Source organism: Hemitrygon akajei, chromosome 24, assembly GCF_048418815.1.
Source record: "Hemitrygon akajei chromosome 24, sHemAka1.3, whole genome shotgun sequence".
In the NCBI taxonomy this organism is placed as follows: domain Eukaryota; kingdom Metazoa; phylum Chordata; class Chondrichthyes; order Myliobatiformes; family Dasyatidae; genus Hemitrygon; species Hemitrygon akajei.
In genome coordinates, this window is record NC_133147.1 from 39,377,618 (window position 1) to 39,403,930 (window position 26,313).

A 26,313-nucleotide genomic window follows, 5' to 3' on the forward strand; every position below is an offset into this window, starting at 1 on the left:
TCACAGCACAGTGTTGGAGGAGCAGCCTGCACCAAGTGACGAGCGGAATTCCTGAAGCTGGGAGATTCCGTGAAGGTGAACGAGCGCTGCCGCTACCACAAGAACATGGAAAATCTGGTGCGAGTGGAACTGTGGTAGAGAATACAACAATGGCGTTAGCAGGACGGCCACAAGCTTACAGCGTACATGTTTTAGTTTAGTGTAAAACACATAGGAAGAGGGAACGGAGTGGTACAGAGACAGACAGGGTGCCTTACACCTTACACACAGGGAGCACTGTAGCAAGATGGATGGGGTACGTTACGCACAGGGAGAACTGGAGCAAGACGGATGGGGTACGTTACGCACAGGGAGAACTGGAGCAAGCCACGCAGGGTGAGTTACCCACAGGGAGGACTGTATGGGGACAGACAGGGTGAGTTACACACGAAGACTGGACAGGGAGGACTGTACGGGGACAGAGAGGGTGAGTTACACACTAAGACTGGACAGGGAGGACTGTATGGGGACAGACAGGGTGAGTTACACACGAAGACTGGACAGGGAGGTTTGTACGGGGACAGACAGGGTGTGTTACACACGAAGACTGGACAGGGAGGACTGTACGGGGACAGACAGGGTGAGTTACACACGAAGACTGGACAGGGAGGACTGTACGGGGACAGAGAGGGTGAGTTACACACGAAGACTGGACAGGGAGGACTGTACGGGGACAGACAGGGTGAGTTACACACGAAGACTGGACAGGGAGGACTGTACGGGGACAGACAGGGTGAGTTACACACGAAGACTGGACAGGGAGGACTGTACGGGGACAGACAGGGTGAGTTACACACGAAGACTGGACAGGGAGGACTGTACGGGGACAGACAGGGTGAGTTACACACGAAGACTGGACAGGGAGGACTGTATGGGGACAGACAGGGTGAGTTACACACGAAGACTGGACAGGGAGGACTGTACGGGGACAGACAGGGTGAGTTACACACGAAGACTGGACAGGGAGGACTGTACGGGGACAGAGAGGGTGAGTTACACACGAAGACTGGACAGGGAGGACTGTACGGGGACAGACAGGGTGAGTTACACACGAAGACTGGACAGGGAGGACTGTACGGGGACAGAGAGGGTGAGTTACACACTAAGACTGGACAGGGAGGACTGTACGGGGACAGAGAGGGTGAGTTACACACTAAGACTGGACAGGGAGGACTGTACGGGGACAGAGAGGGTGAGTTACACACTAAGACTGGACAGGGAGGACTGTACGGGGACAGAGAGGGTGAGTTACACACTAAGACTGGACAGGGAGGACTGTACGGGGACAGAGAGGGTGAGTTACACACTAAGACTGGACAGGGAGGACTGTACGGGGACAGAGAGGGTGAGTTACACACGAAGACTGGACAGGGAGGACTGTACGGGGACAGAGAGGGTGTGTTACACACGAAGACTGGACAGGGAGGACTGTACGGGGACAGAGAGGGTGTGTTACACACGAAGACTGGACAGGGAGGACTGTACGGGGACAGAGAGGGTGAGTTACACACGAAGACTGGACAGGGAGGACTGTATGGGGACAGACAGGGTGAGTTACACACGAAGACTGGACAGGGAGGACTGTACAGGGACAGAGAGGGTGAGTTACACACAAAGACTGGACAGGGAGGACTGTACAGGGACAAAGAGGGTGTGTTACACACAAAGACTGGACAGGGAGGACTGTACGGGGACAGACAGGGTGAGTTACACGGGGGACTGGACAGGGAGGACTGTATGGGGACAGACAGGGTGTGTTACACACGAAGACTGGACAGGGAGGACTGTACGGGGACAGAGAGGGTGAGTTACACACGAAGACTGGACAGGGAGGACTGTACGGGGACAGACAGGGTGAGTTACACACGAAGACTGGACAGGGAGGACTGTACGGGGTCAGAGAGGGTGAGTTACACACGAAGACTGGACAGGGAGGACTGTACGAGGACAGAGAGGGTGTGTTACACACGAAGACTGGACAGGGAGGACTGTACGGGGACAGAGAGGGTGAGTTACACACGAAGACTGGACAGGGAGGACTGTACGGGGACAGACAGGGTGAGTTACACACTAAGACTGGACAGGGAGGACTGTACGGGGACAGAGAGGGTGTGTTACGCACGAAGACTGGACAGGGAGGACTGTACGGGGACAGAGAGGGTGTGTTACGCACGAAGACTGGACAGGGAGGACTGTACGGGGACAGACAGGGTGAGTTACACACGAAGACTGGACAGGGAGGACTGTACGGGGACAGAGAGGGTGTGTTACACACGAAGACTGGACAGGGAGGACTGTACGGGGACAGAGAGGGTGTGTTACACACGAAGACTGGACAGGGAGGACTGTACGGGGACAGAGAGGGTGAGTTACACACGAAGACTGGACAGGGAGGACTGTACGGGGACAGAGAGGGTGAGTTACACACGAAGACTGGACAGGGAGGACTGTACGGGGACAGAGAGGGAGGACTGTACAGGGACAGAGAGGGGTGTTACCTATGGGAAAAGTCAGAGCATTACACAGGCTGACTACTTGTTTTCAGGGAACAGACAGTGTGTTGCATGCTGGAAACCAGTTTACGGGGACAGGCAGAGTGTTGTATGCTGGGAACCAGTTTACGGGGACAGGCAGAGTGTTGTATGCTGGGAACCAGTTTACGGGGACAGGCAGAGTGTTGTATGCTGGGAACCAGTTTACGGGGACAGGCAGAGTGTTGTACGCTGGAAACCAGTTTACGGGGACAGGCAGAGTGTTGTATGCTGGGAACCAGTTTACGGGGACAGGCAGAGTGTTGTACGCTGGAAACCAGTTTACGGGGACAGGCAGAGTGTTGTACGCTGGAAACCAGTCTACGGGGACAGGCAGAGTGTTGCATGCTGGAAACCAGTTTACGGGGACAGGCAGAGTGTTGTACGCTGGAAACCAGTTTACGGGGACAGGCAGAGTGTTGTATGCTGGGAACCAGTTTACGGGGACAGGCAGAGTGTTGTATGCTGGGAACCAGTTTACGGGGACAGGCAGAGTGTTGTATGCTGGGAACCAGTTTAAAGGGAACAAACAGTGTGCTGCACACTGGGAACCTGTTTACAGGAGTCAGACAGAGGGTTTGTCATTTTCAGGGGACAGACAGTGTGGTAAATACAGGGGACAAGATTATAGTGGACAAATAGCATCTTACATGCTGGGAACTGATTTATAGGAGACATTTGGCATGTTACACACAGTGCACTGGTTTATAGGAACTACCCACTGGTACAAATTTACAGGGTCACACAGTGTTATACACTTGAGTCTAGTATGCAGGGAACAGAAAGTGTGTTATACACTAGGCATGAGTTTACAGGGAACAAACTTTGTGCTGCACACTGAGCACTAATTTAATGGACTCTAATAACTAACGCCACATTTTTATTTTACTTTATTTAGAGATTGTGGTGAACTAGATATACCTGTCTGACTGCTCCTGTGGCTCCTCCCACAGACCCTGCTGACTGCTCTCCCTCATTTTCCCCAGGATGTAGTGTTGTTTATTCTTCCAGTCAATAAAAGCCGATATCTCGCTTCCTAAGTCTCAGCGTGAGTTATTGATGGTGCATCAATTTTATTGACTGGAAGTTAAAACATGGAAACCTTTTTACGCCCAGAACGTTTAGATTTGGACCCCCAGGACCCTGACGCAGCTCTTGCCTTTGAACACTGGCTTGCATGCTTCCACTCATACTTAGAGGAGGTTCGTGCAACTGACCCTGCTGTTAGGCACAGACTTCTCCTCTCGAGGGTCGCCCCAAAAGTTTATTCATTCATCAGGGACCTCTCCACCTACGAGGGGGTGCTTGACGCCCTCAAAAGACAGTACCTGCGGCCGGTGAACGCAGTTTATGCCCGGCATCGCTTGGCTACCAGGAAACAGCGGCCTACGGAGTCGACTGCTGAATTTCTCCGAGCTCTACAGGCACTCGTGCGGACTTGTGACTGCAAAACGCTCACAGCGGAACAGCATGCGGAACTCTTGGTCCGAGACGCCTTTGTGACCGGAGTCAAGTCAGTGTATTTGCGCCAGCAGCTGCTGGAAAAAGCTGATCTGACCTTACGCTCAGCGATAGAGACGGCTGATATGTTGGAGGCTGCACAGCTGTACGCTGAGGCGGTCCAGCCGCGCGATTCCCCGCTGCCGGTTCCTGCGGGCGAATTCGCCAACGCCGCTGCCAGTCGCGGTATCACGAACTCCTCGCACTCGCCAGGCATAAAACTTTGTTACTTTTGTGGGCTTCGGAAACATTCCAGAAACAGCTGCCCGGCTCGCGAAGCGACTTGTTCCAGCTGCGGGAAGAAGGGCCATTTCGCCAAGGTCTGTAAATCTAAACCGCGCCCGGGGTCGAGCAGCGCTGCGTCTGAGACCTGGGGGCCGCCATTTTGCATGTCTGGATCTGAACAACCATCTTTGCCGGCGTCACCATGCCCCGCCCCTACCTACCCGTGTGCGACCTGGGAGCCGCCGTCTTGCATGCCCGGATGTGAGCGGCCATCTTTGCCGGCGTCACCAGGCCCCGCCCCCGACTCGTCCCGTTCAACGCTGGCTACCGTGATCCTCGATCAAAGCGCTCCGCACCAGCTCACAAGGTCGATGATGGACATCCTGGTGGAGGGCCACAGGACTAGCTGCCTGTTTGACACGGGCAGCACTGAGAGTTTTATTCACCCGGCCACAGTGAAACGCTGTGGACTCGTGACACGGCCGGCACGTCAGAAGATCACCTTGGCTTCTGGGTCGCATTCCACAGACATCCGGGTGGGTTGTGTAGCGACATTGGTGGTGCAGGGCACAGAATATCAGAACTTTGCGTTCCTGGTCATGCCTCGACTGTGCGCACCTGTGCTGTTGGGGCTGGACTTCCAGAGCCATCTCAAAAGTGTGACTATGGCATATGACGGGCCCCTCCCACCACTCACTGTCAGGAATCCTCAGTTTGGTGGGACTTCGCCATATACTCCGTTACCACACGCACATACACACCGAACCACACATCCCGCCCAGCACCATGCCGATAGCTGTGCTACTGACACTACTTGCAGCCTCTCCACCCTCAAGATCCCTCCCCCATCGCTGTTCGCCAACCTGACCCCCGACTGTAAACCGGTGGCGACTAAAAGCAGAAGGTACAGCGCGGGGGACAGGGCCTTTATTCATTCAGAGGTGCAGCGGCTGCTCGGGGAGGGGATCATTGAGCCAAGCACAAGCCCATGGCGGTCCCAGGTGGTGGTTGTTCGGACTGGGCAGAAAAATAGGATGGTTGTGGACTATAGCCAGACCATCAATAGATTCACGCAGCTTGACGCGTACCCCCTACCCCACATCGCGGATATGGTCAACCAGATAGCTCAGTACAAGGTGTACTCGTCAATAGATCTGAAATCCGCTTATCACCAGCTCCCCATCCGCCCAGAGGACCGCCCCTACACCGCCTTCGAGTCTGGCGGCAGGCTCTATCATTTCCTGCGCGTCCCATTTGGTGTCACAAATGGTGTCTCGGTCTTCCAGAGGGAGATGGACCGGATGGTGGACCAGTACAAACTGAAGGCCACATTTCCCTATCTAGATAACATCACCATCTGCGGTCACGACTGGTCGGATCACGACGCCAACCTCCAACGATTTTTCCAAGTGGCCGAAGCTTTGAACCTCACTTATAACAAGGACAAGTGTGTGTTCAGAACCACACGACTCGCTATCCTTGGGTATGTCGTGGAGAACGGGGTCATTGGCCCTGACCCCGACCGTATGTGCCCCCTGTTAGAACTCCCTCTTCCCACCACTCTCAAGGCCCTCCGGCGGTGCCTGGGTTTTTTTTCCTATTACGCCCAATGGGTTCCCCATTACGCAGACAAGGCCCGCCCCCTGGTCAGGTCTACCACTTTTCCCCTCTCTGCCGAGGCCCGCGCGGCCTTCAGCCGCATTAAAGGGGACATTGACAAAGCAACGATGCATGCGGTGGACGAGACCATTCCCTTCCAAGTAGAGAGTGACGCCTCTGATTTCGCGCTGGCTGCTACCCTCAATCAGGAAGGCAGACCAGTGGCGTTTTTTTCTCGTACCCTTCAAGGCTCTGAACTTCGGCACTCCACGGTGGAGAAAGAAGCCCAGGCCATAGTGGAAGCTATTAGGCACTGGAGGCACTATCTCACCGGCAAAAGGTTCACCTTGCTGACCGACCAGCGCTCGGTTGCGTTCATGTTCAGCAACCAACAGCGGGGCAAAATCAAAAATGATAAAATTTTGCGGTGGAGAATAGAACTCTCCACCTACAACTATGATATCCTGTACCGGCCTGGCAGGCTCAATGAACCCTCTGATGCCCTATCCCGGGGAACGTGTGCTAGAGCACAGCTCGACCAGCTGTATGCCCTTCATGCCCATCTTTGCCATCCGGGGGTCACCCGATTTTACCATTTCATTAAAGCCCGGAACCTGCCGTACTCCCTGGAGGACACTGCGCAGCTTGTCAAGGCCACCCGCCCTTTTGAGCGACTGAGTGTTGACTTTAAGGGCCCCCTTCCCTCCACCGACCGCAATGTCTATTTTCTCAGTATTATTGACGAGTACTCGCGATTCCCCTTTGCCGTTCCCTGCCCCGACACCACTACCGCGTCCATCATAAAAGCCCTGCGCCAGCTCTTCACTCTGTTCGGATATCCCTGCTATATCCACAGTGATAGAGGGTCCTCCTTTATGAGTGACGAGTTGCGCCGGTTCCTGCTAGCTAGGGGCATTGCTACTAGTCGAACCACGAGTTATAATCCCCGGGGGAATGGCCAGGTGGAGAGGGAGAATGCCACAGTGTGGAAGGCCACACTTTTAGCCCTTAAGTCAAAAGGGTTGCCGGTCTCCCAATGGCAGGAGGTCCTCCCTGAGGCACTCGACTCTATCTGCTCCCTGTTGTGTACGTCCACTAATGCCATCCCTCACGAACGCCTATTCTCTTTTCCCAGGAAGTCTGTCACTGGGACCACCCTACCAGTTTGGCTGACGTCCCCGGGGCCAGTGCTGCTACGTAAACATGCGAGGAGTAATAAGTACTCCCCGCTGGTCGAGAGGGTTCACCTCCTGCATGCTAATCCCCAGTATGCCTACGTGGTCTTGCCTGATGGGCGGGAGGACACGGTCTCTGTCCGCGACCTGGCGCCCGCTGGAGCAGCAGACCACTACCCCGAACATTCCACGGTAAATATGAACCTTGTACCCGAGGTGACACCGCACACACTGTGCCACACCCAGACTCCTCACGACGCTCATGTACCAGGCATCTCGTACGCGTCTATTCCGGGGACCTCGCACACACGCGAGGGATCCCTGACACCTCCAGTTGGGACAGAACCAACCCACTCTCCGCCTCCGGTGCAAACACCACCTCCGGCACCTGTGCAATCACCACCTCCGGCACCAGTGCAATCGCAGCCGGAGCGACGTAGATCGCAGCGAACGATTCGACCACCTGATAGACTTAACCTGTAAATATACTTGGGGACTTTTTTTAAAACAAAGTGGGGGGGGGGTGAATGTGGTGAACTAGATATACCTGTCTGACTCCTCCTGTGCCTCCTCCCACAGACCCTGCTGACTGCTCCTATGGCTCCTCCCACAGACCCCTGTATAAAGGCGACTGTGGGCTGCTGCTCTCCCTCATTTTCCCCAGGATGTAGTGTTGTTTATTCTTCCAGTCAATAAAAGCCGATATCTCGTTTCCTAAGTCTCAGCGTGAGTTATTGATGGTGTATCAGAGATACAGTGTGAAACAGGCCCTTCCAGCCCAACAAGCCTTGTTTAAAGGGGTAGGCAGTGGGCTACATGTTGGGTATCAGTTTACAGGGGGACATACAGACTGGAACACACTGGCCACTTATTTAAAGGCAACTGATAGTGTGTTATCCACAGGTCACTAGTCAACAGAGACAGAATGTGTGACACATTAGGCACCAGTTTACAGAGGCCCTGGAGCTTGTTACACCAGACATCCCACCTCCCGGAAGTTCCAGGAGTCTCCCGCATATTGATAGAAGCTCCCTGATGCCTGAAAATTATATACAATATCCCAGAAATCAATTTTTTTGAGAGGGAGAGGGGGAGAGGGAGAGAGAGAGAGCACGAGAGAGAGACAGAGAGCACGCAACATGGAAGAGTGTTCCAAAAAAAATGTACTTCACCCCAGACTACACTAAAGTGTACCCCTGCCTAATAGGGGTCAAAATAATGACAGTGTTGCTCACTGCCCTGTTTGCAACAGTGACTTTTCTATTGCCCACGGTGGGTTAAATTGTAGAAGACATGTTGAGGTGAGTTTAACAGGTGTCATTCATTCATTAGCATAACTAACGTTATTTAAACTAGCTAGCTAGCTGCTAATGAGCTACTCTGTTGCAGACATCCCACCAGGATCTCCCGGGAGTCTCCCGCAAATTGATGGTGCTACCTCCCTGAAATGAGTTTTTGCAGGGTGGGATGTCTGTTACACGCAGGGAACTACACTCAATAACCACTTTATTAGGCTCCTCCTGTACCTAATAAAGTGGCCATCTGCTGTTGCAGCTCATCTTCTTAATGTTTCAGTCTGTTATGTGTTCAGAAATGCTCTTCTGCACACCACTGCTTTAAGTTCAAGTCCAAGCCAGTAACCATCTAAGTTGCTTTTCTTGTCATTGCAAGAACTTTTTGGACATTGTTAACGTGGGATGCTGCAAGTTCGATTCACTGATTTGGGGGAGCTGTGTGGCTTCAGTCGTAGTGAGGACTAGGCCACAGCGGCAGTGTTGCCTGTTTACAGACGTGTCTAAAGCCAGTGCACTCCACCAGGGCAGTGTGGAGCGGCATCCGGGCCGGAGTCCGTGCTGCCCTCCAGTGTTCACTCGGCAGAAGACAAGCTGTACTGTAGTTGCAGATTTCTGTGGCATTCATGGACTCGGGATCTAGACTATTTTTTGTGTGGCTGCATTTTACTGATATTCTACATGTGCTTGCTGTCCTGTATGTGCTATGTGTGCTTTGTGCTGTGTGTGACTGTTGGTAGTGTGTCTTGCACCATGGTCCCGGAGTAATGCTGTCTCGTTTGGCTGTATTCATTGGTACTCATGTATGGTTGAATGAGAATTAAACTCGAATTGAATTATTGTCAGTCAACTGTACGCATGTAAACCACTGAATGAAACGTTCCTTCAGGCCAAGGTGCACAACACAGTACGTATAATCACACGCATAACATATGAAGTAATACTAGCACAAATAAATTAACAAATAATAAGGTGCATTTACGACACAAAAAAGTGGACAGTATGGCACTACCAGCACTTCATACATTATGAGACCTGGGTGGTGGCTGGGAATTCAATCGTCTTACCATCTGGGGGAAGATGCTGTTTCTCACCCTAACAGTTCTTGTCATAATGCTCCTGCCCAGCAGTAGGGGATCAAAGGGATTGTTGGACGGATGGGAGGGATCATTCACAATGTTAAGGGTCCCTGATAAATATCTCCAGTGGGTGGAAGGGAGACCCCAATCACCCTCTCAGATGTCCTCACAATCCTGCCTTCAGGGACCTTGCCATCCTGTACTAGAGGGTGATGCAGCTGGCCAGGACACTCTCAACGGTACTCCTGTCAAAACTGGTTAGAATTAGGCGGGGAGTGTGTCCTCACACACCTCAGTCTCCTTGGAAGTGAAGATGCTGCTGTGCTTTCTTGACTAAAGAGGTGATTTTGAGGGACCAGGTGAGATCATCCATTCTGTGCTCTCCCAGAAACTTGGTGCTCCCAACTCTCTCCACGGAGGAACCGTGTATGGACAGTGAAGAGTGGTCAGACTGCACCTTCCTAAAACGTGGTTATTTAAATTATCGTTGCCCTCCTGTCAGCTTGAATCAGTCAGGCCATTCTCCTCAGACCTCTCTCATTAACAAGGCGTTTTCACCCACAGAACTACCGCTGTCTGGATGTTTGATTGTTTTTCGCAGCACCATCTGTAAACTCTAGAGATTGTTGTGCTTGAAAATCCTAGGAGATCAGCAGTTTCTGAGGTACTCAAGCCACTCCGTCAAGCACCAATATTAACTTCACGGTCTAAGTAACTTATACCTTCCCCATTTTGATGTTTGTTCTGAAGAACAACTTGGTTTGGCCAAATACTAAAGACTGGTGTTGATCATCTGGCTAGTGTGCTCACGGAGATCTTTAGCCTCTCGCTTCAGCAGTGTGTGGCATCCACCTGCTTCAAGCAGGCTTCAATTATTCCCGTGCCCAAGAAGGGCTTGGTGACCTGCCTCACCCAGTAGCCCTTACATCCATGATGATGAAGTGTTCTGAGAGGATAGCGATGAAACATATCAACTCCTGCCTGAGAATCGACTTCGATCCACTCCAGTTTGCCTACCAGAGCAGATGCCATTTCATTGTCTCTTCACTCAACCCTGAAACATCTGGACAGCAAAGATGCCTACATACATCAGGATGCTCTTTATCAACACCAGCTCAGCGTTTAATACCATCATCCCCTGAAAACTCATCGAAAAGCTCCAAGACCTTAGCAACAATACCTCCTCGTGCAATTGGATCCTGGATTTCCTCACTTCCAGACCCCAGTTAGTTCAGATTAGTTTACATCTCCATCAGCACAGGGGAACCACAAGGCTGTGCGCTTAACCTCCTGCTCTACACTTATGACTGTGTGCCTAAGCACAGCTCCAGTGCCATTGTGGGATCTTGTGATTTTTCGATCGCCAGGTTCTTTTAGGAGTCCAAGGATGAGTAAAAACTTGTTGCTTCACAATCGTTCATTTCAAAGTTTAAACAAAAGAACAGATAAAACTAAAAGAATACAAAGAGAAAGACAAGAAAAAAGATTGTGATTTTGCAGAGTCTGACACTTTTATACTCAGATCAGACAAATTCCTGAGGCGAGTTAAAATTCATGTGCCTATACTGAAGGAGATAAACCATATGTAACTGTTGTACCACTTTTCCATCAGTAGGTAGAGACAGACACCAAATATTATGAAAAATATACCAGTTAAATAGGTTAGTAAATGGCAATGGCTAAAAAAAACATTAATTCAACTAATATCTTATTAAAGCTTAAAAAGTTGATTCCAACACCAGATTCAAGTTTGCTGATGATACCAGTGTTGTGGACTGAATCAAAGGTGGTCGTAACAACAACCTCTCACTCAATGTCAGCAACACCAAGGAGCTGATTATTGACATCAGGAGTAGGGAACAAGCCAGTCCTCCTCAGAGGATCAGAGGTACAGAGGGTTAGCAACACTGAATTTCTCTGCGATATTATTTTAGAGCCTGTCCTGGGCCCAGCACATAAGTGCAATTATGAAGAAAGCATGGTCGCACCTCTACTTCCTTAGGAGTTTGTGGAGATTCAGCGTGACATCTAAAACTTTGACAAACTTCTATAGATGAGTGGTGGAGCGTATTATTGACTGGCTGCATCACAACCTGGTAAACAATGACCAATGCCCTTAAATAGAAAATCCTACAAAAAGGAGTGGATATGGCCTAGTTCATCATGGGTAAAGCCCTCCCCATCACTGAGCAAATCTACATGAAACGCTGTTACAGGAAAGCAGCATCCATCATCAGCGACCCTCACTACCCAGGTCATGCACTCTTCTTACTGCTGCCATCAGGAAGAAGGTACAGGAGCTTCAGGATTCACCAAAACCAGGTTCAGGAACAGTTATTGCCCCTCAACCATTAGGCTCTTGAACCAAAGTGGGGGATAACTTCACTTGCCCCAATTGTGATCTGTTCCCACAACCTATGGACTCGTTTTCAAGGACTCCTCATGTTCTCAATGTTTATTTATTTATTATTATTTCTTTTTGTATTTGCACAGCTTATTGTCTTCTGCACTCTGGTTGAATGTCCAAGTGAATGTCTTTCACTGATCTTCTATCGATTTGTTGCATATGCCCACAAGAAAACAAATCTCAGAGTTGTATTGGAGACGTATACGTACTTTGATAATAAACGTATTCTGAACTTTGAACTGAACCTCGGCTCCATGTCTGCATGCTTTTATCCATCGAGTTGTTGCCACATGATTGGCTGAATAGATATTTGCATTAACGAGCAGGTGTACAGGTGTACCTAATGAGTGAACAAGGATCAGAGGCTGGACACAAGTCCACAGGAGGTGTAAGTGTGCCACATACTGGACACAAGTCCACAGGAGGTGTAAGTGTGCCACATACTGGACACAAGTCCACAGGAGGTGTAAGTGTGCCACATACTGGACACAAGTCCACAGGAGGTGTAAGTGTGCCACATACTGGACACAAGTCCACAGGAGATGGAAGTGTGCCACATACTGGACACAAGTCCACAGGAGGTGTAAGTGTGCCACATACTGGACACAAATCCACAGGAGGTGTAAGTGTGCCACATACTGGACACAAGTCCACAGGAGATGGAAGTGTGCCACATACTGGACACAAGTCCACAGGAGGTGTAAGTGTGCTACATACTGGACACAAATCCACAGGAGGTGTAAGTGTGCTACATACTGGGTACAAGTCCACAGGAGGTGTAAGTGTGCCACATACTGGGCACAAGTCCACAGGAGGTGTAAGTGTGCCACATACTGGACACAAGTCCACAGGAGGTGTAAGTGTGCCACATACTGGACACAAGTCCACAGGAGGTGTAAGTGTGCCACATACTGGACACAAGTCCACAGGAGGTGTAAGTGTGCCACATACTGGGCACAAGTCCACAGGAGGTGTAAGTGTGCCACATACTGGGCACAAGTCCACAGGAGGTGTAAGTGTGCTACATACTGGACACAAATCCACAGGAGGTGTAAGTGTGCCACATACTGGACACAAATCCACAGGAGGTGTAAGTGTGCTACATACTGGGCACAAGTCCACAGGAGGTGTAAGTGTGCTACATACTGGACACAAGTCCACAGGAGGTGTAAGTGTGCCACATACTGGGCACAAGTCCACAGGAGATGTAAGTGTGCCACATACTGGGCACGTCCACAGGAGGTGTAAGTGTGCCACATACTGGACACAAGTCCACAGGAGGTGTAAGTGTGCCACATACTGGGCACAAGTCCACAGGAGGTGTAAGTGTGCCACATACTGGACACAAGTCCACAGGAGATGGAAGTGTGCCACATACTGGACACAAATCCACAGGAGGTGTAAGTGTGCTACATACTGGACACAAATCCACAGGAGGTGTAAGTGTGCCACATACTGGGCACAAGTCCACAGGAGATGTAAGTGTGCCACATACTGGACACAAGTCCACAGGGACAGACCGTGTGTGACACGCTGGGAACTATTTTAACAGGAGACAGACCATATGTGACGCACTGGGCCCTAGCTTATGGTGGGACTGACAGTGTGTGACACACTGGGCACCAGGTTATGGTGACAGACCCTGCGTGACACGCTGGGCACTAGTTTATGGGGACAGAGTCTGTGTGACACGCTGGGCACTAGTTTATGGGAACAGACCCTGTGTGACACGCTGGGCACTAGTTTATGGGGACAGAGTCTGTGTGACACGCTGGGCACTAGTTTATGGTGAGAGAGTCTGTGTGACGCGCTGGGCACTAGTTTATGGGGACAGAGTTTGTGTGACACGCTGGGAACTAGTTTATGGGGACAGACCCTGTGTGACACGCTGGGCACTAGTTTATGGGGACAGACCCTGTGAGACATGCTGGGCACTAGTTTATGGGCACTGACCCTGTGTGACACGCTGGGCACTAGTTTATGGGGACAGAGTCTGTGTGACACGCTGGGCACTAGTTTATGGGCACTGACCCTGTGTGACACGCTGGGCACTAGGTTATGGTGACAGACCCTGCGTGACACGCTGGGCACTAGTTTATGGTGACAGACCCTGCGTGACACGCTGGGCACCAGTTTATGGGGACAGAGTCTGTGTGACACGCTGGGCACTAGTTTACGGTGACAGACCCTGTGTGACACGCTGGGCACTAGTTTATGGTGACAGACCCTGTGTGACACGCTGGGCACCAGTTTACGGGGACAGAGTCTGTGTGACACGCTGGGCACTAGTTTATGGGGACAGAGTCTGTGTGACACGCTGGGCACTAGTTTATGGGGACAGAGTCTGTGTGACACGCTGGGCACTAGTTTATGGGGACAGAGTCTGTGTGACACGCTGGGCACTAGTTTATGAGGACAGACCCTGTGTGACACGCTGGGCACCAGTTTATGGGGACAGAGTCTGTGTGACACGCTGGGCACTAGTTTATGGTGACAGACCCTGTGTGACATGCTGGGCACCAGTTTATGGGGACAGAGTCTGTGTGACACGCTGGGCACCAGTTTATGGGGACAGAGTCTGTGTGACACGCTGGGCACTAGTTTATGGGGACAGAGTCTGTGTGACACGCTGGGCACTAGTTTATGGGGACAGAGTCTGTGTGACACGCTGGGCACCAGTTTATGGGGACAGAGTCTGTGTGACACGCTGGGCACTAGATTATGGGGACGGAGTCTGTGTGACACGCTGGGCACTAGTTTATGGGGACGGAGTCTGTGTGACACGCTGGGCACTAGTTTATGGGGACAGAGTCTGTGTGACACGCTGGGCACTAGTTTATGGGGACAGAGTCTGTGTGACACGCTGGGCACTAGTTTACGGGGACAGACCCTGTGTGACACGCTGGGCACTAGTTTATGGGGACAGAGTCTGTGTGACACGCTGGGCACTAGTTTACGGGGACAGACCTCGTGCGACACACTGGGCATCTTGCCCATCTCTATCAAGTCACCTCTCATCCTCCTTCTCTCCAAACTGAAAAGTCTTGGCTCACTCAAACTTTCCTCATAAGACATGCTCTCTAATCCAGGCAGCATCCTGGAAAATCTCCTCTGTAAAGCTTCCACAAGCTTTCATAATGAGGTGAACAGGACTGAACACGATACTCCACGTGTGGTCTAACCAGTGTTTTCTAGAGCTTTACTATTATTTTTTTTTGCTGTGAGCATTGAATAAAATGGCTGTCACCTTACGATTTGATTTCCTCATTGACTCTGATCAATATCACCTTCAGATCCAACGTACTTACCCAGATATCGCACTTGCCAGGGAAGAGACGCTCAGGGACGCGAGCAGCATAGACGGCAACACCCACAATGTACAGGAAAGCCATGAGGAACAGCCAGCCCAGCTGTCCAACCGTCGCCGCTTTGATGACGCCCTCGACAAACATGAAGTGAAGTGTAGGGACTAGTCCGCTCAGACCAAGACCCAGGAACACGCCTGTGGGAGTGAGGAGAGCTGTCAGCCCCTTTTCTCCCCATCCATCCTTCCCCTTTGCCCCCAAACCTTCTCCTCTCCCCATTTTCCTGCAACTCTCACCACCCCTTTCTCCCCAATCCTTCCACTCTCTCTTCTTCCAACTCCCCGGACTCCTCAACCTCTGTCCCCTAACCTTCTCCCCCCTCCTCACCCTCCTTCCCCCACATCACACACAGCTGCCCTGAGCCGAGCACTCACCCGCACGCACGGCCCTGTACTGAGGGGTGGCAAAGCGGTCCCACTGAGATACCACGATGGCAGTGATGCCCAGCACACAGACGATGATTAGGTAGATGAGCCGGGGCTGGGGGGAGCAGTAGAAGGAGTAATATAACCAGGGTACGAAGCTGCCCATGATCAGCAACGCGATGCCTGAGTAATCCAACCTGCCAGCACAGCAAGGCCGAGTGAGTGGCGTGGTGAGCTTTATTCTATATATAGAATGCCCCGAACCCCCGGATTAGATCCCAGCCTGTAACCACACCTGGGGATCTTTTAGTCTACATAAAAAGACCCCTGGATTACACTCGCCCCATCACTGAACTGTTCCCACAACCTATGGACTCACTCTTCATCTTGTCTCCTCGATATTTATTTATTATTATTATTATTTCTTTTCTATTTGCAGAGTTTGCACACGGGTTGTTTGTTCATCCTGTTCGATGCAGTCTTTCATTTTTTTGTAATTTATTTTTTTATTGAAGTTCATCATCAAAAAAACATTTCCATAAGATGTATTTCAGACATTGTACATATACATCATATAATCATATATATCACAAATCTCCATAAAGTATTTATCTGAGGTACACACTTATAGAAAAGAGTGGAAAGAAAAAACAAGCAAGAGGAAAGAACTATGTACAAGTAGGGAGTGATCTTTTTTTTCACAATACATTCATTGATTTGTGAGAATAAAATCAGGCCTATGACGTGTTATGTAGTTAAACCATTTTTCCCAGTATGAATCAAATTGTTCCAGCTTATGGTTAACAGATGTTGTTATCTTCTCCATTTTGTAAATGTCCATTGTAATTTCCATCCATGTACTTAAAGTTGGGCTCTCCTGTGATAACCATTTCCTAGTAAGAGTCTTTTTATCGGCCACAGTATATTCATTAAATATATATCTCTTTTCAACCATTCTTGAGGTATATATCCAAAATATATGGTCTTACTCTAAGGGTATTTCACATTTAAAGATGTCTTGTAGGGCATTGTGTATCCCCCCTCCAATAGTTTTTGATAACAGGGCAGTCCCAAAAAATATAATGATTTGCATTTTGATTTCCACAATTTCTCCAGCAAACAGGGAGGTTACTATCATCACATACAAAATGCTGGTGGAACACAGCAGGCCAGGCAGCATCTATAGGGAGAAGCACTGTCGACGTTTCGGGCTGAAGGGTCTCGGCCCAAAACGTCGACAGCGCTTCTCCCTTTAGATGCTGCCTGGCCTGCTGTGTTCCACCAGCATTTTGTGTGTGTTGTTGTTTGAATTTCCAGCATCTGCAGATTTCCTCGAGGTTACTATCATAATGGGATTTCTGAGAAGGTGTAATCAAATATATTATCAAGTTTTTCCATCCAAACTCCCTCCATTTCTGTGAACTGGTACACTTCCATTGATACCTCCATATTATTTTCCATTCTTCCTCAGATATAATCATCCCTCCTTCCTTCTCCCATTTTGTTTTAATGTATTAAGTCGAATGTGTTTTAAGATTTGACAACCCCTTATACATGCTTGAAATGATTCTACTACTGTTATCTGAATTATATGCCTTTCTAAATAGCTCTATCAAGCATGTACTTGCCTTGGTTACATTTTTAAGCATCTTATTAACATATTGTCGCATCTGTAAATACCGATAAAAATCTTGTTTTTCTAATAAGTGTTTCTCTTTAAGCATTTCAAAACTGAACAGTGTTCCTTCTTTATTATGTTGCAAAGAACTGTTATTCCTTTAGCTGTCCAGTCCTTACATCTAGCATCCAACTTATTTGGTGTAAAATCCCAGTCATAAGCACACCATTTAAGAATTGCAATATCTCCCTCTAGATTATATTCTTTTATAGTAGTTTTCCATATTTTAAGAGTCAATTTCACCCATGGGTTATCAATAGTATTTATGTACCTTTGCAGGTTGTTATCAGCCAAAATTGCTTGTATGGGGATGGGAAGTATCCGCTCCTGAATGTTTTTCCATTGAGCGTCATATGATGGGTTGCACCAACATATCACAGCTCTCAACTGTACTGCAAAATAATAATCTCTAAGAGAAGGCAAGCCCCATCCCCCCTTTTCCTTTGCTAATTGCAAAGTTTTGAGACGAACTCTAGGCTTTTTACCCTGCCAAATATACCTTGATAACATCTTGTTCCATTCATTGAATTGATTTTGATTAATCTCTATTGGTAGGGTCTGAAAGAGATATAACAGTCTGGGCAGTATATTCATTTTAATAGACTCAATCCTTGAACTGAGACTGAAAAAAGGAATCAGGTTCCATCTTGCCATATCTTCCTTAATTTTTTTATATAAAGGCTGATAATTACATTCTGATAATTTTGCCAAATCTTTTGGCATAATGATGCCCAAATATTTGAAAGACTCTGTGTGCCATGCCCAAGGATATCTACTTTCAATTTCTCTTGGTGGGCTATAGTAATATGAAAGTAATTGGGTTTTATCTATGTTGATCTTGTATTCTGATAATTGACCATATTGTTCAAAAGATTGCATCAATTTAGGTAAAGAGTATGTTGGTTGCCCTAGATAGATAAAAATGTCATCCGCATAACAAGCCAATTTATGCTCTGTCCCTTTAATAGTAATTCCCCTGATATCTTCATTTTGTCTGATGTATTGAGCTAATGGTTCCAAATATAACGCGAAGAGTAGCGGTGACCATGCACAACCCTGTCTCGTGCCCCTTTCTAGGATAAGACAATTTGATAAATATCCATTGATTTTAATCCTAGCAGTAGGATTGTCATATAGTGTCTGTATAGTTTTAATAATTGTGTCTTGGAAACCAAATCTATGTAAAACTCTGTAAAGAAAATTCCAATTAACCGAATCAAATGCCTTTTCAGCGTCCACGCTTATCACTATTGCTTCAATTTTATTTTTGTATATGATCCATAACGTGAAGTGTCCTTCGTATATTGTCTTGTGTCTGGCATTGTCGTATAAAACCTGTCTGATCGTTAAGTATCAGTATGGGTAGAAACTCCTCTAATCGTTTGGCCATGATGGAAGTAAATAATCTATAATCTACATTAAGAATGGATATTAGTCTAATTGACCTGCATTCCACTTTATCCTTGTCTTCTTTCAGTATAGCTGAGATTATCACTTCCTTCCAAATGGCTGGCATTTGTGCCTTTTTTAGAGCCCAGTTCAGTGTGAGGAGTAAAGCAGAATTAACTCATTTTTAAATTCTTCGTACCACTCTGCCGTATACCCATCTGATCCTGGTGACTTGCTTAATTTAAGCCTACTAGTTGCAGCTTTTAATTCAACTTCAGTTATGTCAGCAGTCATCATTCTATTTTGTTCTTCGCTTAAAGTGGGTAACTCTAGAGAATTCAAGTAGGTGTCAATTTGGGTTATGCTTCCCCCTGGAACTTTGGAATATAGAGTTTTGTAAAACACTTTAAAAGCTTCTTGAATTTCACTTAGCTTATTTTTTATCATTTTCATTCTTGGGTCCCTAATTCTATGAATTGTATTTTCTGCTAACTTTTTTTTTCAATTTCCATGCCAGTATTTTCATAGAGTTTGATCCACTTTCATAATGTCTCTGTTTCAGAAACATTAAATTTTTCCTGATTTCTTGCATTGCCAAACAATTAATTTCATTCCTAATTCTTTTAATTTCCCCTAATGTATCCTGTGCCAAATTCAATTTGTGTTTTTTCTCTAGTTCCTTCAGCCTATTTTGTAATTCCTCTAATGTTTTATTCCTTATTTTTTCTTATATGAAGATATTGCTATAATTTTCCCTCTTAAGACAGCCTTCAGAGTATCCCACAAAATGGGAGGTGAAACCTCTCCATTATCATTAAATTCTAAGTAGAGACCAATTTATTTTTTAATTTGTTCCTTAAAGTATGGATCATTGAGTAGACTTGAATTTAGTTTCCAAATAGTATTCTTTGGTTGAGGGTCAAAATCAACAGATAAGTATATAAGTGCATGGTCTATTGTCCCAATTCCACAGGTGTTTATTTTATCTTTGTCTTTTCCAAATGTTATGAAATAGTCTATTCTTGTATATACAGAATGGGGAGCAGAATAATGAGTGTAATCCCTTCTGTCGAGGAAAAGGTCCCTCCATATATCAATTACACCAACATTCTCAAAAAGTGTATTAACTTTCTTATGTAAACATTTTGTTTCATAGGTTTTTCTATTGGAAGAGTCTAAGTTTGGTTGTAATTGTAAATTTAAGTCTCCCCCACATATCAGGAGACCTTCTGTTTCTGCTACCATAATATCAGTAATTTTCTGAAAGAAACCAGTATCACTTCCCGGGGGTGCATATACCTTCAACAGAGTAACTGAATTTCCGTCTATATTCCCCCTTACCAGAATATATCTGCCCTCTTCATCTCCCATTTCGAATACTTTTTCAAAATTTAGCTTACTTGAGATAAGAATAGCAACTCCCCTCCTATGTCCTGATTTATATGAGGAAAAAAACAAATTAGTGAAGCCCATTCTCTTTAGTTTTCTATGCTCATTATCACTTAAATGAGTTTCCTGTAAATATACTACATGGGCTTGTTCGTTTTTCATTTTGGATAAAATTCTATTACGTTTGATTGGATTTAATAGCCCATTGACATTAAAAGAAATGAATTTTACTTTGTCCTTGGCCACCTGTATTTATCTGGCAATGTATCATTGAAATTAGCAGAAAAAAAACTTAACCGATCTACTCCCTGAACAAATAAGAACCAAGAAATGCAAATAATAACAAAAATGGCAATGAACGTGTGATTCAAAGGCTGAGGTCTGCGTTGAGCTAGAGGAAATGTCTAGCTGTGGGGTATAACCCCTCCTACTTGTGAGTTGAGGGCCCCCTCTGCAGTATTCATAAAAGTCAGTGAACAAATCCATTACACAGAAAAGATTTCCCTGTGTACTCCTATATATATGCGCACGCACACACACACACACACACACACACACACACATATATATTACATACATACACATATATGCACACATATATATTCTCATTTTGGTGGGGAAAAAGGAGTGTGAGCGAATAAAGAATAACAACTAAGTAATATAAAATCGACATAATAAGTATTTCTCGAGATAGGTATATCACCGTCTACTTTTGCTTCCGTTTAGCTTCTCAACATTTTTTAAGTTAGCCAAACCTTATGGCTCTTCTGAAGGGGGTGAGGACTGTCTTTTGGAAACTCCCGGTATCTTCCTAATATACTTCTCTCAGCTCCTCCCGTCTCCTGCCTTCTCGATTCTCGCACTATTTCCCAAGTGGAGCGGGATAATTCCTCTCCCAGGCTTTCCCTCGGCTTGATCATACTGACGGGCAACCCTCTGGCCTTCATGTCTGTAGTCGCCTCTTCCATTGTCTGGTACAACAACGTCCCATCGTCATAAAACACTCAAAGTTTAGCAGGGTACGGAGGATGAAATCTAATCCTGTTTTTGCTTTAATACTCGCTTTACTTCAGGGTATTCTTCACATTTCTGCAGGTCCACAGGGGGTAATCTTGGTCGAAATATATTAATTTATCATCGAAAAACACTCTCTTCTTACCCCAGGCCCTTCGTAGAATCTCCGCCTTGGTACTGTACCGAAGGAATTTTATTATTATTGAGCGTGGCTTATCTTGGGTAGACTTCGGGACTAACACGCAATTCGTTCTCTTGATTTCCAGCTCCATAGCCGGGGGAAGCTCCAGCACGTCCCGCAGCAACTTTCCGACAAACTCCATCATAGACAAGCCCTCCGCTCCTTCGGGAACGTTGTATATTCTGATATTTTTCCACCGTGATCTTCCCTCCAGGTCAACCAGTTCACCTTCTTGGTGATGTAATATTTTTATTGTCTTACTCAGTATCTGTTCCACGTTTTGAACACGATCTTCCACCTTCTCAATTCGAGTCTCTGCCACTGCTATTTTTTGATTGATGTTGGCGAGCTCTTACTGAATATCACGGAGCTGCTGCTTTATATCTTTCTGGATCTCCCTTTTCTCTTTCAGAATTTCGATCATATTCACTGCTTCGCCTGAACGAGGCCCAGCGTCCGCCTCGCTAGCACGCGGTCGGGTAGGAGAGCCGCTCGCTGCACTCCTCTCGGCCGCAGGCTCCGCAGTGTCACTTTTTAAAATTTCCATTCTTTTCCCCCATTCTTGCCCCTCTTTTCAGTTCAAATATTTTTCAGAAAATACTATATTTGATGGGTTAACGGGGCTTAATACTCGTTTTTCCAGAGGAGCTAGTGACTTAAGCTGCCATTCTCGACGAGGCCGAGTTAACGGAGCAGAACGGTGCCTCCCCGAGTCCGGCACGCCCTGGCGGTGGGAGCGACTCTCAGGTACCTAGTAGGTGGGTCCAGATGTTCCCCGTCTCAGTGTGCAGCCTGAAGATGCTGTAGAAACAGGCACGGAACGAGGGCATCGGCGGCCGATGACCATGGAGCAGGAAATCATTGTCTGGGATCACACGCCACCTGCCCTCCCAAACCTGCAGATAGTGGAGGAGGGGGAGAACAGGGAATGGGGGAGTGGGGGTTGGTGGAGGGGAGAGGGAGGGAATGGGAGGGGGTGGAGAGGGTTGGAGAGGGTGGAAGGCGGGAGGGAAGAGAGGGGGTGAGGGAGAGAGGGGGGTGAGGGAGAGAGTGGTGTGGAGGGGTGTTGGTGGAAAGAGAGGGGATGTGGTATTGGAGATAGGTTGGGTGGTGGTGGCAGAGAGAGCGAGGGGGAAGGAGAGGGATGGAAGGGGAGCGTTGGGGAGGGAGAGGACAGGTGAGAAAGAGAACAGGGAGTAAGTACCATCTCATTTGATTAAGTGGCACAATTATAGTACCTCTGGTCACCGAACCACTGCTTCCCCTCCTCAACCCATTGTCCAAATTCCCTGGGTTCACCCCTCCCTGTCCCTCCCCACATACATTCTCTCCTCCGCATCCACATTCTATACCCTCCTCTGTCCCACTCCCTACGTACAGTCACGATGAAGGGACTCGTGCTCATTTCCGTCCGTAGGTGCTGCCTGGCCTGCTGAGATCCTCCAGTTTTTTGCGTGTGATCCAGCAACTGGTAGAAATCTGCTTGTATCTCCACAGTACATTTGACATCAATTTTGATAGAGGCCACGGTGGTCTTACCTTGAAGACAAACTCCTCCATCTTCTCCATGGCGTGGTGAGCCTGCTGAGGAAGGGTCAGGACTTGTAGCTGGTCCATCCCCTCCTCCTCCACCCCTTGTTCCAGTGTGATCCAATCCGTCGTGCTGCCTGCAGAGGAGTCAGGGAGCCCTGTCACACATTGGGAGATCTGCCTTGAGACATGCGCCACTAAGGAACCTTATCAGCCAAGATACGCCCTCTTGCTATGAGCGTCAAAGGGGAAAATCCATATTCAGCAATTCATGAACAGCCTCTTCCCCTCTACCACCAGATTTCTGAATAGACAATGAATCTCATTGTTCCTTTTTTAAAACTTTTTTGGTAACTTATAGTAATTTTACAGTACTGTGCAAAAGTCTACTGTGTACTGTATATATGTAAAAGGCACATGTACAGTATATAGCTAGGGTGCCTACAACTTTTGCACATTACTGTGGTAATTTTATGTATTGCACTGGTACACTGCCACAAAAAAACAGATTTCATAACATGTATGAGTGATGATAAACCTGATTCTGATCTGGGTCACTATTGTCTACTGAGAGTGGGAAGGGGGCGGGGAGAGGAAGGCAGAGTGAAGGGAGTGGAAAACACCAGAGTAACGATCAATAAACCAAATATTCTTCCCTGGTGTCTCAGGGCTGGGTATGTCTGCACATGTACTACCCTCCCCACACTCTCTTTCTCTGCCACCCCTCCCGCAATGCTCCACCCTCACCATTCCCAACATCCTTTGTTCCTGCCACTCACTCTCCACTCCACATTGACAAATACAGCACTGTGTAAAAAGTCTTAGGCACCCTAGCTATATATTGTATATGTGCCTTTTGCATTGTATCTCGCGACACTGTAATGCTGCCATCAGGGAACAACTACAGAAGCCTCAGGACTCTCACTGCCAGGTTCATGAACAGTTATTACCCCTCAAACATCAGCCTCTTGAACGAGTGGGGATAACGTCCCTCACCCGTCACCGAACCGTTCCCTCAACATATGGATTCACTTTCAAGGAGCCTTCATCTCATGTTCTTAATATTTATTTATTATGATAATTTCCTTTCCATTTGCACAGTTTGTTGTCTTTTGCACATTGATTGTAGGTCCGTCCTTTGATTCTATTACGGTTTTTGAATTTACTGAGAATGCCCACAAGGAAATGAATCTCAGGGTTGTACATGGTGAAATATATGTACTTTGAACTTTGGGTGATAATAAATCTGATTTTGACCCCACCACTGAAAGGTTCCACTCTCACACCAGTACTGGTCGGGAATTTCACCGGATGAGAGGGGACTGCCATTCAGCCCATCACAACCCAACCTAACCCCATCTTCCAGCACCAGGTGTACCGTTCCCCAGGTCTTCAGGAAGGCACACAGATGCTGAGGTCCTTCCTCTGTTATACACTGAAGATCTAGATGTGGTTGACATAAGTTGAATTTTTGATAATATCGGAATCTGAATTCATGTACGAACAATGAATTGAATTGTAAACACGAGAGATTCAGCAGATGCTGGAAATCCAAATCAACACACACAAAATGCTGGAGGAACTCAACGGGTCAGGCAGCATCTATGGAAACTGCGTTGTTTGTTATTGTCACACATGCACCGAGGTATAGTGAAAAACTGTTTGCATGCCATCCTTACACAGCTTTTCATTACAACAGTGCATTGAGGTGTACAGAATGCAGAATAAAGTGTTATAGTTACAGAGAAAGTGCTTTGCAGGCAGATTGTGAGGTCAAGAGTCCATCTTATACTAGGAAACCATTCAATAATCTGACAGCTGTCCTTGAGCCTGGTGGTACATGCTTTTGGGCTTTTGTCTCTTCTGCCCAGTGGAGAGGGGAGGGGAGGGGAGGGGAAGAGAGAGAGTGTCTGGGGTGGGTGGGCAGCTTTGCTGAGGCAGTGAGAGGCATAGACAATGTCCATGGAGGGGAGGCTGTCAGAATCAGGATTATTGTCACTGACAGTCATGAACTTGGTTGTTTTGCAGTAGCAGTACAACGCAAAACCACAATTACAAGTTACAATAAGAAATATAAAACAAGTAAGTAGTGTGAAAAGAGAGCAACGTATTGTGACAGTATTCGTTGGCTCACAGCCCATTCACAGATCTGATGGTTGAGGAGAAGAAGCAGTTCGAGCTCCTGTACCTCCTCCCTGGTGATGGGAACGTCCTTAATAATGATGCCACCTTCGTGAAGCATGGCCTTTTGAAGATATCGGTAATGGTGGGAGGGCTGTTCCCATGATGGAGCTGAGTGAATGTGCAATCCTCTGCAGCTTTGGCCAATCCTCTGCATTGGAGCCTCCGTACCACAGTGACACAACCAGTCAGGATGCTCTCCAAGGTTCAGCTGTAGAAATTTTCTAGACTCTTTGGTGACATATCAAAACTCCTCTCTTAACATAGCTACTAGCAGACCTTCGTAATTGCATCAATCTGTTGGGCCCAGGATAGATCTTCGGAGTCATTGAAGCCAGGAACTTGAAGCTGATCACCCTTTCCACTGCTTATCCCTCAACGGTTAGTGTGTGTTCTTGCAAATTCCTCTTTCTGAAGTCCACAATCAATTCCTTGGTCTTACTGACGTTGAGTGCAAGCTTGTTGCAATACCACAACTTGCTCCTGTAGGCCCCCTCTTCACTATCTGACATTCTGTCAACAATAGCTGACACCTTGATTCATTTATAAACACTGCTTGAGCTGTGCTGAGCCACACAGTCGTGGGTGTAGAGGGAGTCGAGCAGTGGGCTAAGCACGCATCCTTGAGGGGCAACGGTGTTGATTGTCAGTGAGATTTTATTTCCAATCCACACTGTGATCTCCCGGTGAGGATCCACAGCTGCAGAGGGAGGTAGAGGCCAGGGTTTGAAGCTTTTGATTAGTACTGAGGGGATGATGGATGATTGTATTGAACAACTCAGTCTAATGTAGATCACAAACTAGAGAAAATCTGCAGATACTGGAAATCAAGCTAGCACACACAAAATGCTGGAGGAACTCAGCAGCCCAGGCAACATCTATGGAGAAGAGTGAACAGTCAATGCTTCAGGCCGAGACGCTTCATCAGGACTGGAAAAAAAAGAGATGAGATGTCAGAGTAAGAAGGTGGGGGGGGGGGTAGGAGACGAGGAAGTACAAGGGTGTAGATGATATGTGAAACCAGGAGAAGGGTAGGGGTGAAGTAAAGAGCTGGGAAGTTGATTGTTTAAAGAGATAAAGGGCTGGAAGAGTGGGAAATCTGATAGGAGAAGACAGAAGACCACAGAAGAAAGGGAAGAGGGAGGAGCACCACAGGGAGGAGATGGACAGGTAAGGAGATATAGTGAGAGAGGGAAATAGGAATGTGGAATGGAAACAGGGGGCAATTAACAGAAGTTTGAGAAATTGAGTTCATGCTGGCAGGTTGGAGGCTAGCCAGACAGTGTTGTTCCTCCTACCTGAATGTGGCCTCATTGCGGCAGTAGAGGAGGCCATGGAGTGACATGCCGGAACAGGAATAGGAATTGTAATGGG

At 47.6% G+C, this 26,313-nt stretch overlaps 1 protein-coding gene across 1 annotated transcript; it reads right to left on the reverse strand.

The window, feature by feature from the left end:
* Nucleotides 1–25,451, reverse strand: LOC140715699 (adiponectin receptor protein 1-like). The gene is made up of 7 exons (XM_073028068.1): nucleotides 25,382–25,451; nucleotides 22,768–22,895; nucleotides 21,980–22,124; nucleotides 20,265–20,289; nucleotides 15,587–15,774; nucleotides 15,156–15,349; nucleotides 1–129 (listed from the first exon to the last, which is right to left on the reverse strand). Exons 1-7 carry the CDS (start codon nucleotides 25,449–25,451, stop codon nucleotides 1–3), a joined length of 879 nt encoding a protein of 292 aa, XP_072884169.1.
* Nucleotides 25,452–26,313: the final 862 nt, after the last annotated feature.

Bases quoted from the DNA above. Each gene is read 5' to 3' on its own strand.
- LOC140715699 (XM_073028068.1), bottom strand. From the start codon at position 25,451: ATGTCAGATAGTGAAGAGGGGGCCTACAGGAGCAAGTTGTGGTATTGC. The intron at 22,125-22,767 runs GTAAGACCACCG...CACTATCTGCAG, and splicing joins TGGAGGAGTTTGTCTTCAAG to GTTTGGGAGGGCAGGTGGCG. The intron at 15,775-20,264 runs GTAAAATTCATT...CTGTGCTGGCAG, and splicing joins TACAGGTGGCCAAGGACAAA to GTTGGATTACTCAGGCATCG.